Source organism: Jaculus jaculus, chromosome 16 (assembly GCF_020740685.1).
Source record: "Jaculus jaculus isolate mJacJac1 chromosome 16, mJacJac1.mat.Y.cur, whole genome shotgun sequence".
Taxonomy (NCBI): Eukaryota; Metazoa; Chordata; class Mammalia; order Rodentia; family Dipodidae; genus Jaculus; species Jaculus jaculus.
This window is the reverse complement of record NC_059117.1, coordinates 56,592,254-56,609,451: the sequence shown is the minus strand read 5'-3', so window position 1 is coordinate 56,609,451 and position 17,198 is coordinate 56,592,254. Positions and strand designations below refer to the sequence as shown.

The following is a 17,198-nucleotide window of genomic DNA, read 5'->3' as shown; positions in this document are numbered from 1 at the left end:
TGTGATACATTCTGGCTTCTTACAATAGCTGGAGCTGTCATTTCTCCAACCTCCAGAACACACTGGTCTGTTCACAACAGTACATGTCCTGTTCTCCTCACTTGTTCCCAAACCGTGGATTCTAGATGCTGGGGAAGAAGGAAGCACATCCACACACAACATGCCCAGCAAAGGCACAGAGTTCCTACAGCCATACAACACTGGGTGGCAGGAGTCTGCCACAGAGCAGTGACCCTCACACACCGAGAGTGGCTCCACACTTTGAGGTAGCATAACATGTATGACTCACATGTATGTGAACTTCTCACGGGGACATTGCTTATTTTTGTCATCCTGCATTTTCAGTGGATGGTTAAAAAACCCCTTTATTTTAAAAAAGTCTCTTGAGAATAAGACTCATATTAGTGATTAGATAGGTTGCCCCAGCAATGCAGCTGACTGATTTTGAAAGCTCAATGTTTCACTTTGGTTTGAAGGAGACAGATAGACAATGGGGAGTGTATTGCCAAAAGTCAAAAATCTACTTTTTCCTCCCCTTCCACTTTGCATTCCCACTCCATGTACTGGAATAAGGTTTTGGGACAACTTATTCCTGGGCTTGTTTCCTCATTGGTCCAATGTGGGTAGTGACAGTACAACCCTAGGCTTGTGAAGAATAAAGAGAAGGTTCATGGCAAGGGCTTAAGGGCTCATGGTCGATCTCAGGACCAAGCCTGCACAGTGGCCCTGACTATCAGTGTTCCGACCATCACTATGCCCGGGGCAGGCAGTCCACTCACCCAGATGAGTGTCCATTGCCTTGGCACAGTACTTGCACATGGCATCCAGGTCATTCAACTGTCCTTGGAGGAAGGAGATTTGTGCTTCTAGTTCTTCTTCCTAAAATGAAGGGGATAAATATATACATTCAAAAAATATTAGCAGGGTTGGAGAGACGGCTTAGTGCTTAAGGCACTTGCTTGCAAATCTTGAGGACCCAGGTTCAATTCCACAGGACCCATGTAAGTCAGATGCTTAAGGTGGTACATGCATCTGGAGTTCATTTGCAGTGGCTGGAGGCCCTGGCATGCCCACTCTCTGTCTCTCTCTCAAATAATAAATAAAATATTAACATAAAATCCTCAATGTTCTCTACATGATCTAGATTATCTTTGAAGAAGTGCTATCTTTTCTCAAATATAGACAAAACAAAACAAAAGAAGATGGCAGATAAAATGGAAGCAAGCCCACCACTGCCTCTCCATAAAGAGAGAAATAGGGTGAAATGGAGACTAACCATATCTGGAGTGTTCCTGATTGAAGTCTGGTTTTGTGCCGTGTACAAATGTTTACACATACAACCTTACATAAAAAGTACATAAAATATCTTCAATAAATATTGAGTAACACAAATCAAGAGGGAAAACTGGGATTCACTGGACCACCTTTCCTAAATATCTGGCACAAACACATTCCATGTTTATTTATTTGATAATAGTCAGAGAGAGAGACAGACAGACACACACACACACACACACATAGAGGGAGGGAGGGAGGGAGGGAGGGAGGGAGGGAGAGAATGAGGATGTGGGCATGTCAGGGCCTCTAGCCATTGCAAATGAACTCCAGATGCAGGCACGACCTTGTGCATCTGGCTTATGTGGGTCCTGGGGAATCGAACCTGAGTCTTTAAGCTTTGCAGGCAAGCATCTTAACCACTAAGCCATTTCTCCATCCTGACACATTCTATTTTTTTAAACACACATTCGAGAATTGAAAGATCTCCATTTATACAACAGAAATATCACCATTTTCTAGTCCATGATAATCTCTTAAGTGTGATATTTCCTGAAACACTTAGAAAGGTTTTGCCCCAGCAGCCCACAAGTGGCTGTTCTCACATCTCCTCTCCTGATATGACAGTAGCCATTTCATTTGTTTGTTTCTAGGACAAAGTACTCTGGTTAAGTAGTTATCTAGTGCCAAAAACAATTTAACTAGAACAAAAGGAGAACATCTCCAATTTCAAGGAAAAAATATACAGAAGAAAGTCCCAGGGAAATTTAGCACATGAGGAAAGTTGTTCTCAGAGCAAGTGGACAATGCTCAGGTTCCCTGCAGTGTATTCCATTTTGACAACAAAGGCAGGCAGAACTAGCCCTTAGCGATGTGCATTAGGGTGCTTAACGTGAAACCCAGACAGCACTTCATGATACTCACTGCCAGACTACACTGGGAAAAATTTGGAAGCCCTTCCTGCTATCACGTAAGGATGAAAAGCACCAGAGGCTGGTGGGCAGGCTAGGTGGTGCCACCTTCCTAACTTCACCTGGCTCTCAGGGACCCTATTCCCTCGCCCCTCCCTCTTTAGCACAGGCCTGGAATTTTCCTGTTCTACCAGGAAATTATGGGACTTAGAGAAAGAAGGGTGGGCCTGTGGGCTACAGCAATGACACCAGTTCTTCCCCCATGAATGTGCATGTGGCTTCATTCAGTAGGAAGAGATATGAATTCCCCCCACCCCACTCATTGGATCTGGAATGGCTGTTTTACTTGCCCTGATCTGGAGACTGCAGTGAGGGTAAGCTGTGCCAGATTCCCTAGAGGAATGTAGCTACTGTGCTATAAAGAACTTCAGGCTAGAAGTGGTGTTTGGAAAAAGGCCACGGGAGAAGCCCTAAGATAGCAGACATGTGAATGAGGTTTCTTGGACCTATCAGCCAGCAGCAGCCAGGTAAGGGAGAGACTCAGTCAATACCACATAGAACAGAGGAGCCTCACTAACCCTGTGTGAGTTCCGGTCCACAGACTGAGGGGAGACAAGGACGGCGGGTTTCATGGTACTGCACTTGGGAGTGTTTGAAATGATGTACAGATGGTGGAGAGGGCTGCAGAGTGACCAGGCACTACATTCACACGTGGCGCCACGTAAGTTGTATTCTAGTCTCGGCCTGCCATACCAAGGCATGTAGCCTTCAGCAATCTTACCCATCAACTCTGGAGGAAACTTAGTATCTGGAATGAGCAAGTTACAGAACCAGCAGACAGTGCGGTCTGAGAATGATGCATGAAACACCTCTCCGGGATACCTGTCCCAGTCAGTCTCTTGTCCCCTCCATGGAACATGATGCTGTTTGGTTGTTACAAACACAAACTCAACTGGAGCCTAGAACAGACTGAAGCGAGGGTCTGGTGTAAGAAGGCCCAACCTTAGACTGTGCTTGTCCTTGTGTGGGGGGTTCTGGTCACCCAGAATGAACAAAGGACACTAAGAAAGCAATGCCTAGCTTAGGAATATACTCTCTGCTTACTCTAGGAACCACTTTGTCAGCAGCCATCTCTTTTCAGATAACCCCAGCTTTGATCCTCAGCACGCGTTCCCATCTATGAGGACTGATTCTTCACAGTGGCTTTCTTTTGAAAGCCAGGGAGAGGGGAAGGACGTCAGAGGACACAATGTTCAGGAGGCAGGACTGGCTGGCTATGGGAAACACTGGCCAGTTGGAGGGGTGTTTGCAGCTCCAAGGCCTCTTCCTCAAAACACTGCTGCTCTGTCAGCCTTGTCCCCTACAGGCTGCTATGAGGAGAAGGGGTAGCGCTGCCCAGGGTACTTGCTGTTGAGGAGGGATGTAAGTAGCACAAACTTCTGCTTTGGGCTCTGGTAGTGGCCACTGAAGAACATCCTTCATGTCTAAAACCTTGGTGAGCCTGTTGTAGGCAGAAGCTGCCCTGTAACGTAAACACTGTGGAGAAGGGGCCTGTGCTGAAGGAAAGCCTGTAGACAAGGTCAAGGGATGGTTCTGTGGTAGAAGCAGGTAGAGGGGCCAGGAAGCTCTTTCCTCTGGAAGTGTGAGAGGCAGTGTGAACCCTCCTTGAAGAAGAGATCCAAAAATATTCCTGAATGTTTCAAAGTCACTCAGACTTTATAAAGAGAAAAAGAAGCACTTGGAGGCAAAGGGTGCTTGTCATTTATTCAGCACCACATTACATAATTACCGATAAACGAGAAAGCTAACAGCAACTTCTAACATCACTGAAGAGGAACCTCCTTCACATTTCTTTCTTGTACTAGATACTTCCAGCTAACAGTGCCCTACACACTGACAACTTCTATCAGTTATTTTCCTAACACTGGTAATAAAACAATTAGTCTAGTCACAGAGTTACACTTATTTAAGTGTAAATAAGACCCTAGAAAGAAAGGCTTATCATATTTTCTCTTGCGTACATATTCTGCCTTCTGTTACAGGAAGGTGTGTGGTGGAAGCATGATGGAATTTTGAAGTAGACACATCTGTGTCAAAATTCATTTTTTGCCGGTTATTGGCTGAATAACTATAAACAAGTTTTTTAATGTCTTGGTCTTATCACCCTCCCCCCCATCTGTCAGGATTGGCAGGAAAAGGAAATGAGTACAGTGTCTAGTCAACAATTTAAACTTTTAAGAAATATATTTTTGTTTATTTGAGAGAGAAAGAGAGGCAGATTGATTGATTGATACACAGACAGAGTGAGAATGGGCATGCCAGGGCCTCTAGCCATACTGCAAAGGGATTCCAGATGTGTGCACCACAGAAAAATATATTTCTGAGAGAGAGAGAGAGGGAGAGAAAGGGAGGGAGGGAAGAAGGGAGGATGGACACACCAGGGCCTTCTGCCACTGCAAATTAACTCCAGTTGTATGCACCACTTTGTGCATCTGGCTTTACATGGGTGCTGGGGAACTGAACCTGGACTGTAAGGCTTTGCAAGCAAGCGCCTTAACCACTGAGCCATTTCTCCAGCCCCAATTTAAGCATTTTTTTTAAAATAATCACATTAAAACAATATAATGGGCTTTCAAGTACAAAGTTTTGTTATTGTTAGAAAACACATTTCTGGTATTAGAATCTTTATATGGCTTAACATAAAAGATGAAATAGCAAACTAAAGGAACATGAGGTTGGTTACATGAAGATGACAGTGGGAAGCCCCAGAGGGAAGAACAACGGCACTCTATCAGAACAACTTCTAGCTTGTCACTGTTCTTCCAGCATGCCAGATACAGAGGCTTGCAAGGATGAGCACATTTAACCCTTATGACAATCCTATGAGCTACACAGCCGACTCCCTCAGCAGTCACACTGTCTGGAAGCGTGTGCTCAGGCTGAGGCGGCCAACTGAGAAGATGTGTCCTGGCCCACTACCCTGTTTCTTCCTCAGATACACATTCTCACTTATGCTTTATGGTCTTTTCAGTCTCCTGTAATAAAAGTTCGCCAACTGTAACAGAGAATCCTTCCCCAAATTGCTTGTCCAGTCATTTCCTTCATGAGGTTGTGGCACATACCTCAAATCCTACCACTCATCTGCTGGAGGACTGCTATGAGTTTGCGAGCAGTCTGGCAACATAATAAGACCCTATCTCAAAAAAAATGTTCCTATCATTTTTCACAAACAGTTGATGGGTCATTAAAATCTGGCATTTATATGTATAAAATACATTTCTATAAATGCTTCAGTATCTTTTGGCTGCTTCTTATAGCATATAGGCCTTTTTACGAGAGAGAATTGGCATGCCAAGGCCTCTAGCCACAGCAACTGAACTCCAGACATGTGTGTCACCTTGTGTGCATGTGTGACCTTGTGCATCTGACTTACATAGGCTCTGGGGAGTTGAATCTAGGTCTTTAGGCTTTGCAGGCAAGCACCTTAACTGCTAAGCCATCTCTCCAGCCCTAGCATATAGCCTTTTATAGTTTATTATTTATTCAACTTATTTAACTTATATAGTCATGTAAATTGTGTAAGCCTGTGGGAAAGACAATAAAGATGAGATGTGGCTTATTGGTACCAAAAGCCAAGAAGGAAGCAAGAGCTTCTGTAGAGAAAGACGAGTGAGGGCTCTGCACAGATCTGGGAAGAAATGACCTCCAACAGTATACAACAAATGGAAGCATGTTTTCTGGAAGCAGTTGAAAATTTGAAGGGTCTTGATGGAGGAAGACTCAGAAGAAATAAGAGGATGTTTTAGGATGCAGGGCCCAGGCAGCAGGGGAAGGAGGCAGCACAGTGTGGCAGGTGGGCCAACAACCAGCCGTGAAGCCAAGCCAGAGGGTGGGAAGAACAGGAGCTGAGTTTTGGCAGAAAGGCTTCCCTTCCATTCTCCTTTCAGGCAATTGTGTGTTCAGGGTCAGGTTTTGCTGTGCCCACTGCCCCTAATGCACACCATGCTTACAGAGGGTTACTCATATGGCAGCAGTGTCTATCTGTGGTGGCCCTGGGGCAAAGTGGGACAGGAAGGGTACTGGGGTTCAGTTCTCAAGCTTCTAAGCAGTGTCCTCAGATTGCAGGAGGAGCAGACAAGGGACCCAGCACAGAAGGCAGCAGCAGCAGGGCTAAATACAGCAACCAGAAGACAGGAAAGACGCCTAGCCATGTCTGAGCAGATGGGTGAACAAGAAATGGGAAGTGCAGGAAACGGAAAGTCTGGAGGCGATGGAAGGCTGCGGATGTTCTGAGGAAGCTATGGTGTACACAAGGGCAAAACACACACAGCATGAATGTGGTCAGATGTGAGGAAGACATCATCAGACAAAAACAAACAAAAAATGGAAGAGGAGAGCACAGATAACTATAGTTAGGAAGCATAGAGTTAAGTGGCATGGATGTATAAAACAGAGAGCGTGCAGGAATATGAACCATGGGTGAATCTGCTCTTAACAACACTGAATAATAAGCTCTGAGGGAGGAACTTAGAAGTAATGTCAATAATTGCAATATTTTATCCACTGTGAGAACACTGAGTCTACTTCACAGTAAAAGGCTTTCTTTCTTCTATACTGTGGAAGCAGGAGGGTCAAGGATGTTATTTTTTAGAGGTAGTCAAATGTGCTTCATAAAGATAATTTAAAAAATGTTTATCATAGTCTTCAATAAACAAAAATTTTCAGGTGGGTTCTAAATGTAAGTGTTAATATGGGTAGAAACGGACATAGACATTTTGTACTGAAGCTCAAGGCTCCTGATGTCAAACTTAGCTGCCGATCACTTCAAAGCTGAGATGACCTTAGAGAGCATTTTATTCCTGCAGCAACTTTAATGTGACTAAGTTAGCTAGGTATGGTGGTGTGTGGAAGATTTTTTGAGCACAGTTTGGGGCAACATAATGACAGGAATTCCATCTCAAACAAGTAGCATATGTGTATATTTACACCCATCCTCCACAGTTCACACTTGTTCCCAATCACTGAAGCCGCCTGTGGTGTCATACCTGAGAGTCTCACTTGCAGGCACTGCAGTGTCCTCAGGGGAAAGGCTTTCATGACACTAACCAAGACCGTTTTCCTCTACCTTTGTCTTCATGTGATGGGGATGCCTTCATACACATTCTAACCTATAGCAAAGCCCCCCAGCTATATCCATGTTTCATATGTTTTTTCCATTGCTGGAAAGCAGTGCTCTGTCTCCTTGTAATGGATGAAGTCACCGTGAACCTGTCTTAGAGGTGGGGCTGAGGAGGCATGAGTCAGGCTTTTGCTGTGGCTGGCCCTACTGGATGGAGATATCCCCACCTTTTGTCTGCTACAGTCTAACAACAGTGGTAGGAAAGACCCACAGGTGAAGTGGAGGGAGAAGCTTGTATTTTGCCATTCATAAAATTCGTTAGTAAAGGTGCTCTCCCTTCCTATCCCTGGAATTATATCACCTTTACTATCTCTTCTTGAATTCCATGGACAGAGCTCATCAAATCTTTTCCAAGTCAAGTGCTGGCAGGTCACAGTAGCTACTTCAGATCATGTGCTTGTCAGGGCCGGATATATGGGGTATTGTGGTCTTATGATATACTTTGCTTCTGTCCAAGGTTCCTGTCTCATAACTCTATCCCCAGTCTTGGAGCTGGACATGCAGAAATTTCCTTTTCTTTCTTTTCCTTAAAGCAGGGTCTCACTCTGAAACTCACTCTGTAGCCCAGGCTAGCCTTGAACTCAGCGATTCTTCTACATATGCCTCTAAGAGCTGGCATTAAAGACATGTGCCACCATGCCTGGCATACAGAAATTTTCTGACCTACCCTTGAATAGTAGGTCATCAGAACTCCATTCCAAAGGAGTCCTGCCCCAGCTCCTGGAGGGAGGAACAGTGCACAGAGAAGGCAACACAATTAAAGGACACATATAGGTTGTGCTGTGTTTCCCTACTCAGTCTGTTAGCATTAGGAATGCAATGAAGCAACAATGAAAAATAAAATAGGGTTGGAGAGATGGGTTAGCAGTGAAGGCACTTGCCTGCAAAGTGTTAAGGACCCAGGTTTGATTTCCCAGTAACCACGTAAGCCAGGGGCACAAAATGGCACGTGTCTGGAGTTTGTTTGCAGTGGCTGCAGACTCTGGTGTGCTTATTGACTCTGTCTCTTTTTCACTTACATAAATAAATAGAAAAAAAATATTTAAGAAATAATAAAATAAAACAGGACAGTGTTCAGAGAGCTTCTGGTAGCTTGACTTTTGGCATTCCAAGGAATGTTTCTGTGCCTATCACCCTTTCCACACTGTGATTTGTTTTACTCTAACTATGCCTTTCTATACATTGTTTATAAAAAAATAAGAGAGTAAACAGAAGACAGTAAGTACCAGAAAATAGAATCTTGTATTACAAATTCTAAAGTAAATTCAATAAATTTACAATCCTGGATATATATATTGAGAAAAATATAATCTTCATGACCAACATCTCCTAAGTGAACTGGAGGAAGAAGAAAGTGTCTCTTGCATAGTCACAAGCCTAGCTAGTATCTGCAAAAGTTCTTTTTACATAATTGACCATAAACATATGCTATGTTTTAGTGACTTAGCCCCATAAAAACACAAGAGGCATGAAACTGTTGTTAAAGCAACTGTTTATATTTTAAACACTTTATCTGGGAAAAATGTACTCTTTGAGAAAGGCCTGAGTATGGGATCAAATGGAGAGAAATGCCCCCATCTTTTGGACTTTCAGGATGCCATCTTCATGTTATATTTTTATAATTATGCAACATGATCAGTCTTTGTAACTATAAGAAGTACTGCCCTCCTCCAAGCCTATTAGCATCAATGTTACTCTCCTTAACAAGGTCTCCAGGAGCTGGGGCAGGACCCAAAGGGTGCCCAATCCTATCTTCCCCTGAGCCCTGTGCTTTTTTTTTTGTTTTAATTATTTATTTATTTGACAGAGAGAAAGAGTGGGTGAACCCGGGCTTCTAGCCACTGCAAAGGAACTCCAGATACATGACCCCCTCCCTCCGTGCATCTGGGTAACATGGGTCCTCGAGAATTGAACCGGGATCTTTTGGCTTTGCAGGCAAACGCCTTAATCGATAAGCCGTTTCTCCAGCCTGTCCTATGGTTTCTGATGCATAACTCTGCAAAGCAGGCATTTGGCGGAACATATATGCCACTTTGAACTATTTTTTGCATGTGTATTTGCATGCGTGTATGCAGATTTGAATCCATGTACGAGTGAATGTGCATGTGCAGAAGCCAGAGGCTGGTGTCCAGTGTTGTCTTCTTTAGTTGGTCTCCATTGTTGTTACTAAAGCAGAGTCTCTGATGTGAACTTGCAGCTGCTGATTTGGCTCAGTTTGTCCCTGGGATTATCTGTATCTGCCTGCTGTGTGCTGGGATTACAGGATGTCTTGACTACTGGGCATTTTACCTGGGTACTGGGGATCTGAACCTGGGTCCTCATGCTTGCATGGAACATGCTTTGTCCACTGAGCCATTTCCCTAAGCTCTGAGATGACTATTCTGAACATTACTTATTTAAAGATGTATCCATCCCCGACAATGAAATTTATACTTTTTTCCCTAAGAAAGTAACTGGTGGGTTGAATGTAAAAAGTGCCCCAAAGACTCAAGTGTTTGACTACTTAATCCCCAGCTGGTGTCCCTACTCCAGAAGGTTGTGGGACTCTAGGGAGAGGGCTCTGGGCCTTCCAGGCCAGCCCCACTTGCTGCTGTCTACTTCCGCCTTGTGCTCTGACAGGCGATGCTGGCTTCCTGCTCCTTCTGTGTTTTCCTCACCTCATGGACTCGCCCCTGGGACTGAGCGGAAACCAACTCTTTCCTTCTCAAAGCTGCTTCTGGCTGGGTGCTTTGTTCTGACAAGGAGAAGGCAACTGACATAGCAACTGTTCAACAAAGTCAGTAGTCTACACATCATGGCAGCACTAACCATTAACAGAACATAAGTGAGACCTGAGCACTGACCCTGCAGTAAGGCTGGAGTTCCCCACATCTGCCTTCCCAAGGGGCCCTGCAGCCATGGGCACCTTTCAAGGTGAACCCAATCCAAATCACAGCTGTGGGCAAAGGCTGGCCTGTTCTGGTGATAGGAAGGATGTACGTCATAGCTTCAACACTGGAGGATGTTACAATACGACTACTGCTTAAAGTTGAATTTCAGATTTGCAAAAAGGTCAAGACCATCACAGAGTGGTACCGTGTTGATTTAATCCTTTTCTTCAATCTCATTGTAAAAAATATTTTTCTTGATATTTTATGGAATATGCATTTTTATAACATGCTGCTTAAATAAGAGCTGCAAGTTAGGTACACAAATGTGCTTCAACCCCAAAAGATTGCCTGAAGTCCAGACCAATGGCAATGTGAAGTCACGTACTGTGGCAGCACTTCTCACTGGTTCAGCTGGGGGTGTTCTGCGTGTGAGCTGCCTCCACCGTCTGCATAGATCTCATGGAGGTCAGTGTACGTGGATGTATTAAGAGGATGACGATAGAATCTACAGTTGTTTTACTTGTAAAGGAGAACATGGAAGAATCCAGTCAGTGTTAAAAACCATCTTCTCTTTGAGAGGCCTCTCAGAGTAGAAAGATGATAAAGACTAAAAGGTCAGAGTGAGGGGGCTGGGTTGATGGCTCAGTGGATAAAACCCTTGCTGCTCAATCCTGAGAACCTGCACTGGATTCCCTAGACTACATGTACAAGCCAGAAGCCATGGCAGGCTTCTGTAATCTCAGCACACGGAAGGTAAGATGAGAGGGGGAGACAGGACAATTTCCCAGAATCCCCATGTGAGCACAGTGAGATCATGAAAAACTGTGACTTGGTGGAAAGGGACCTATGCAAAAGCTGTCCTCTGATCTCCACACACATCATGCTGTGGCACATGCACATGTACACACACACCCCCCCCCACACGTCAGTGATAACCTGGAGGCAATTCTAAAAGGCCCTTTCTATTCAGGGGTGAGACAGGTGGGATATGGTTTAGTTAATGGGATCAGACCATCTTCATGAGTTCATTCACAAGCAAACTAGGAAAGAGGAAAATTTAAAGTTGGATAGAAAGAATATCAAAGGTGAAGAAACTGTGAGACAGCAAGAACAGCAGAAATTCAAGTGTAGTCCTCAGTTTCTCAATTGTGGTAGTTTGGATGTGTGACCTCATAGACTCTGGTGTTTATTAAAGCTTGTAACTTGGGTCTCTAGCCATCTGACTGGAGGAGGTGTCACTGGGGCCAGATCCTGGGGTCCAGTCCTAAGGTGTATTTGGGGCATATCTGATTTCAAGCCCAAAGGTATGCAGAGAGGGCTGAGCTCTGGGGTCCTGCTTGCTGTGGTTGGTTTTGTGCTTGATGCTTTTTGGTATGTGAGCTAATGCTGATGTTTTGCTTGAAGTTTTTCTCTCTGCTTGGAATTATGAATAGGAGACAGTTTTTTTTTTCTGCCATGAATGGAACTTCCCCTGGATCTGTAAGCTTGAAATAAACCCCTTCCTCCCATAAACTGTGTCTGGTTTGGATGGTCATCCTAGCAGCGTGAAACTACTTGCAGCATAGATAAATGTGGGGATGGAGGGGGGCGGCGGCAAGTATAAAGACAATATGGTGATAGACCGTATCATAGATAGCATCGTTCAAACACACTCAGCAAGAATTGGCAGTCATGCTCTTCAATGAAAGGGCTGTTTGGGGACTTTATTTTTTCTTTCAGTGATCTATATATTAAAGGGGTTTAAAAATACTTTAATAGTACTGTACTTTCAGGATTGAGAAAGGTCTTAGCTATTGTTTTTCTAGATCTTTAGAAAACTGTTCATGACAACTGTATTTTATAAGCAGACAAATACTCTGTGCCAAGGTTGAGCTTAGGCGAGCCAGTTAAGCAATCCACAGGGATGCTTTCGTGGGGAATGTTATAAATGCATGCAGGTGCATGCATGCCTGCCACAGCATGTGTTTGGAGGTCAGAGGACAACCTCTGGTGTTGGTCCTTGCCCTCTACATGTTGGAGTCAGGGGATCTTGTTCACTGTCAAGTACAAGACCAGTGGCCTACAATCTTCTAATGATTCTGTCTCTTCCTCCCTTCTTCCTAGAGGAGCATAATTTGTGACCAACACTTTTATCCACTGAGCCAACCCCCCAGCTCACTTTTGTGCTTTCTATAAATTAAGACCAGAACTTCCTGGCAAAGTTAACGTGGTGTTTTAAAGGATTAATGATGAGATGCCAGGGACAGGTTTACTAGCAGGGAGACACTGTAAGACAAAGTGCTCATGCTCGTGAGGGGAAAACAGGTAGGCAGCACTACAACTCCACAACCTGGTTTCTGGCTGGTTGACTTCCCTCTGCTTAGGATAAATCAAAGCCCTCATTTCTTCCCTCTCTGCCAGGCATATATGCACTTCAGGGCACAAATAACTGTCCCCAGGGCATTGTGGCATTGAAAGAGCATATAAACATTAATTTTACAGACAGGTCACTGGAAGGAACAAAAGTTATCAATGACACATTTAATTTAGCATGACTCAAACCCTCAGGAGTTTCTCGCCAGGCTCTGTGATAATTGCTTTGCTTGAGCTCACCTCCTGGGCAGAATTCATTATGGTCCAGTCTGGCATCTGTGTGTCTTATAGAGATGATGGGGATGGAGACAGATGATGGAGGAAGGCCAAGGGGGTTGGAGAGGGGAGGGAGATGAGGTCATCACTTGCCCTAAGGACAGTGCTGGAGTCAAGATGCCACCCTCCATTTCCTGTGATTCTGCTGTCAGATTCTTCTTTTGTTTTGTTTTTAGATAAACTTATTGCCTGTAAAGCCTAAGGACTCATGTTTGACTCTCCAGGTCCCACACAGGCCAGATACACAGTGTTACAAACATTTGGAGTTCGATTGCAGTGCCTGGAGGCCCTGGTATGCCAATTCTCTCTCTCACTCTCTTGCATTAAATAAAAAAAAAGAAAAAAAAAACTTGGAGCCAGTCTGTTTGGCTTGCCCCCCCCCAAAAAAAAAAGAAAAGAAGAAAAATAAACTTGGAGCTGGACATGATTGATGGCACACACCTTTAATCCCAGCACTTGGGAGGCATAAGTAGAAAGGTCTCTGTGATTTTTTTAAAATAATTTTTGATTTTTTAAAATTTTAATTTATTTACTTGAGAGTGACAGACAGAAAGAGGAAGAAGCAGATAGAGAATGGGAGCACCAGGGCCTCCAGCTACTGTAAACGAACTCCAGACGCGCGCGCCCCCTTGTGCATCTGGCTAGTGTGAGTCCTGGGGAGTCGAGCCTTGAACTGGGGTCCTCAGGCTTCACAGGCAAGCACTTAACCACTAAGCCATTTCTCCAGCCCGGTCTCTGTGATTTTGAGGCTAGCTTGGGCTACAGAGTAAGTCATCCTGGGGTACAGTTAGGCCCTATGTTGAAAAAAAATCCAAAAGAAAAAAACTGGCACCAATCACAGAATAATGCTAAAATAAGCAAAACTGATTTAAGAGTCAAAAAAATTACCAAATAAACCAGACTTCTGGAAGAACTAAGTACTGACTGTTATTGACATTATGCAAAATAAAACATAAAGACTAAAGGTAATAAGACTGTAATCACTACTACCACCAACAAAAGTAAAACTGGGTACAGTGGCACATGTCTTTAGTCCCAGCACTAGGGAGGCAGAGGCAGGAGGACTGTCATGAGTTCAAGGTCACCCTGAGACTACATAGTGAATTCTAGGTCAGCCTGGGCTAGAGTGAGACCCTATCTCAAAAAATCAAAAAATGTAAAAAATAAAAATAAACCAGGGTTTAATAAAAACTTTAACCTTAATGAAGTAAACCTCCAAGGTATCTTTGAAAAACAAGAGGAAAAACTGACTTCATGAATAAACAGCCACTTTCAAAACCACAAAACTTTTTCTTTTATGATACAGGGCTTCTCTATGTAGCAGACAGTAAACTTGTATGTAGCTCAGGCTAGCTCAAGGCATCTCATCTTCCTGCTTCTGCCTCCAGAGAGCTACAGGGAGGTACCCCCATGGCCCACCATGCCCAGCACAGCAGGACTCCTGGGTAATGAAAGGTCAACCTTCTAAACATTTAACCACTTTCACATTTCAGCATAGCGATGGCTTTTTGTTGTTTTAGTTTTTGTGAGTTTAGAATATCTAGGGACTTTAAAATTTTTATTTATTTATTTGCAAGGAGAGGAGAGGAAGGGAGGGAGAGAGGGAGAGAATGGACACTTCAGGGTCTTCAGCCACTGCAAATGAACTCCAGACACATGTGTCACTTTGTGCATCTGGCTTTATGTGAGTACTGAGGAATTGAACTTGGATCATTAGGATTTGTAGGCAAGTGCCTTAACTGCTGAGCCATCTCTCTAGCCCAGTGTCTAGGGACTTTAACACCCATATAATGATATCTTTTACAAACATCTGTCCAACTCTTAATTTGCTACCAACTTGAAGACTTAGCTCAATTTTATTCTCTTTATTTTTTAGACAATAAAAGGCATCAAGAGGAGTAAATATGATTATTTTCACCTAGAAAATATAGCCTATACATTGCAGAAAGGCTTAAAATAATACAGAAATACAGACAGATAATAGTCTTAAAATCGTACTAAGCTAGAATGAGAACATTAAGATATAATAAAAGAATTTGACTGGCCGGGCGTGGTGGTGCATGTCCTTAATCCCAGCACTTGGGAGACAGAGGTAGGAGGATCACTGTGTTCGAGGTCATCCTGAGACTACATAGTGAATACCAGGTCAGCCTGAGCTAGAGTAAACACCTACCTTGAACACCCCCCTACCAAAAAAAAAAAAATTGACTTACTGTATAGAAGTTTTAAGAGCAACACAAAACTGGGCACAAGAGGTGCTTTCATAAATGTAGCCCTCTAGAGTAAAATGAAGGATTACAAAACAAAAAAAAAACAAAAAAAAAACAAAAAACAAAAAAAACCCAAAACTGTCCTTAAATACTTACAGACTCTTTTCTGCCCATAGTTTTGCTGTGTGAGCGGGAACGGGAGATGTTGCTGAAAAAGGAGTCTTTCTTAGTAGCAGATAAAGGTGGGGAGCCGGTAGACTCTCTGCCCCCAGACAAGCTCTCAGTGCTTGGAGATGAACAGATGGTTTTAGAACTTTGTCCTGCAAGAAACATTAGCAATCATGAAACACTAGACTCTGTCACTAAACTACTGAACATGCTGGTTTTAATAAATGATGATTAACTATGACATCACTTTGTTACACCACTAACAAAGATGTTATGGCATAATTCAAATATATTATTTTTTTTTTTCAGGGTAGGGTGTTGCTCCAGCCCAAGTTGGCCTGGAATTCACTGTGTAGTCTCAGGCTGGCCTTGAGCTCACAGTGATCCTCTTACCTTTGTCTCCTGAGGACTGGGATTACAGGCATGTGTCACAATGCTGGGCCTAAATATATTACTTTTAAAAAGTAGAATATTGCTGATATTTTAAAACAGTGAAGTTTATTTATACAATAAAAACACATTAAAAAACTTCAAAGTCCAATTTTAAGAAACAATAAATAAATAACTGACTTTCCCTTTAGTAATGGAATGAGTTCTTAATTGTACGGACAAAACCTACTATACTGTACATAAGTGATTTTAAAAATGTGAATCTTTGAGCAGCATTTCTCAAAAGAGCTTCTTTCCTTTGGCTTAACTGTGGAGCAGATATAAGGCAACCCCTAGCCTATTGCCCAATCTGGAAATGAGACAAAATGATAGCTCTCGGTGTTCCTTGCTATGCCTACGCCTGCATTACATCGGCAGCACCTGCAGTCCCCAGCACTGACAATGAAGGTCTTAGGTCTTGGATGAGTCACCATGTTGTAGTCAGGCTATATTGTGTATTCCCACTGCCCTGGCCCTGGTCTCACAGCAAGTCTATTGCCCCAGAAGCCTCCTCCTTCTCACATGGTTGTTCAGAACCAATCCCAGGTTTCTTTCTTTCTTTCTTTTTTTAAATGAATCCAACCCTAGGATTCATCAGAGCTTTTTTTTTTTTCTTCCTAAAGTTTGTTTTTCTTTTTTTTTTTTTAAGTAGAAACTTTGTATGGATACATCATGTATTAGTACCATCCACCTCCTCCTATCCCAATTCCATGGAGAGTTCTCCTCAGTGGGGTTTGGATTATGAGTTGCCTCAGGTTTTGACGGGATTTCATGCTCTTCTTGTGGAGGGTCCCAGCTCGTGTCTGGCAGCTGGGTTGATTGTTCATGTCAATGATCTCAATAGGCTAGTAGATATTTGATTGGAAAAAGATCTAGGGGAAACATCTACTAATTTATTTTCTCTTGTTATTTATGAGTGAGAGAGAGTGAGAATGGGCCTTTAGCCACTGTAAACAAATTCCAGATACTTGTGCCACCTTGTGCATCTGGCTTAAGTGGGTACTGGGAACTGAACCTGGGTCCTTTGGCACTGTAGGGAAGCACATCAACAGCTAAGCCATCTATTTCTATAGCCCTTATTTTCTCTTTTAAAAAATGCCATTAACATGCAAAACAATTCTCACTATAAATAGATTAAATGTGAAATCTACTTCTTAATAACTACTTTTATTGAGCTATAGTTCATATATAATAACACTCACCTTTTTAAAGTGTATAATTCAGTTTTTTAAGTATGTCCAGGGAGATGCGTGACCACTGCCGTTATCTATTTTTAGACATTCTATCACCTCTAAGAGACTACTCTTCTCAGGAGCCACTGCTCCTAGTATTCTGACCTCCACAGGCCCTGGCAGTCATGAGTCACTTTATGCCTCTATGGACTGGCTTCTTGTGGACATACCATGTAAACAGAATAATGTTAATATGTAGTCTTCTGTGACCATTTATATTTTCAAGGTTTGTTGGTCTTCAACATGTGATGATGTTCTTGCTTCAGTCTCCCGAGTGCTTTGATTACAGGAGTGTA

At 43.1% G+C, this 17,198-nt stretch overlaps 1 protein-coding gene across 4 annotated transcripts in view; it reads right to left on the bottom strand.

Annotated features, from left to right (window-relative positions):
- The window catches only part of Tbc1d5 (TBC1 domain family member 5), a 453,289-nt gene that overhangs the window by 22,939 nt on the left and 413,152 nt on the right, over positions 1-17,198 (bottom strand). For all 4 annotated transcript variants that reach the window (XM_045136200.1, XM_045136202.1, XM_045136201.1 and 1 more), the window contains 2 exons: positions 15,230-15,393; positions 780-879 (listed from right to left, as the gene is read on the bottom strand). In XM_045136200.1, coding sequence (XP_044992135.1) covers positions 780-879; positions 15,230-15,393 — 264 coding nt within the window. The remainder of the gene's footprint in view (positions 1-779; positions 880-15,229; positions 15,394-17,198) is intronic.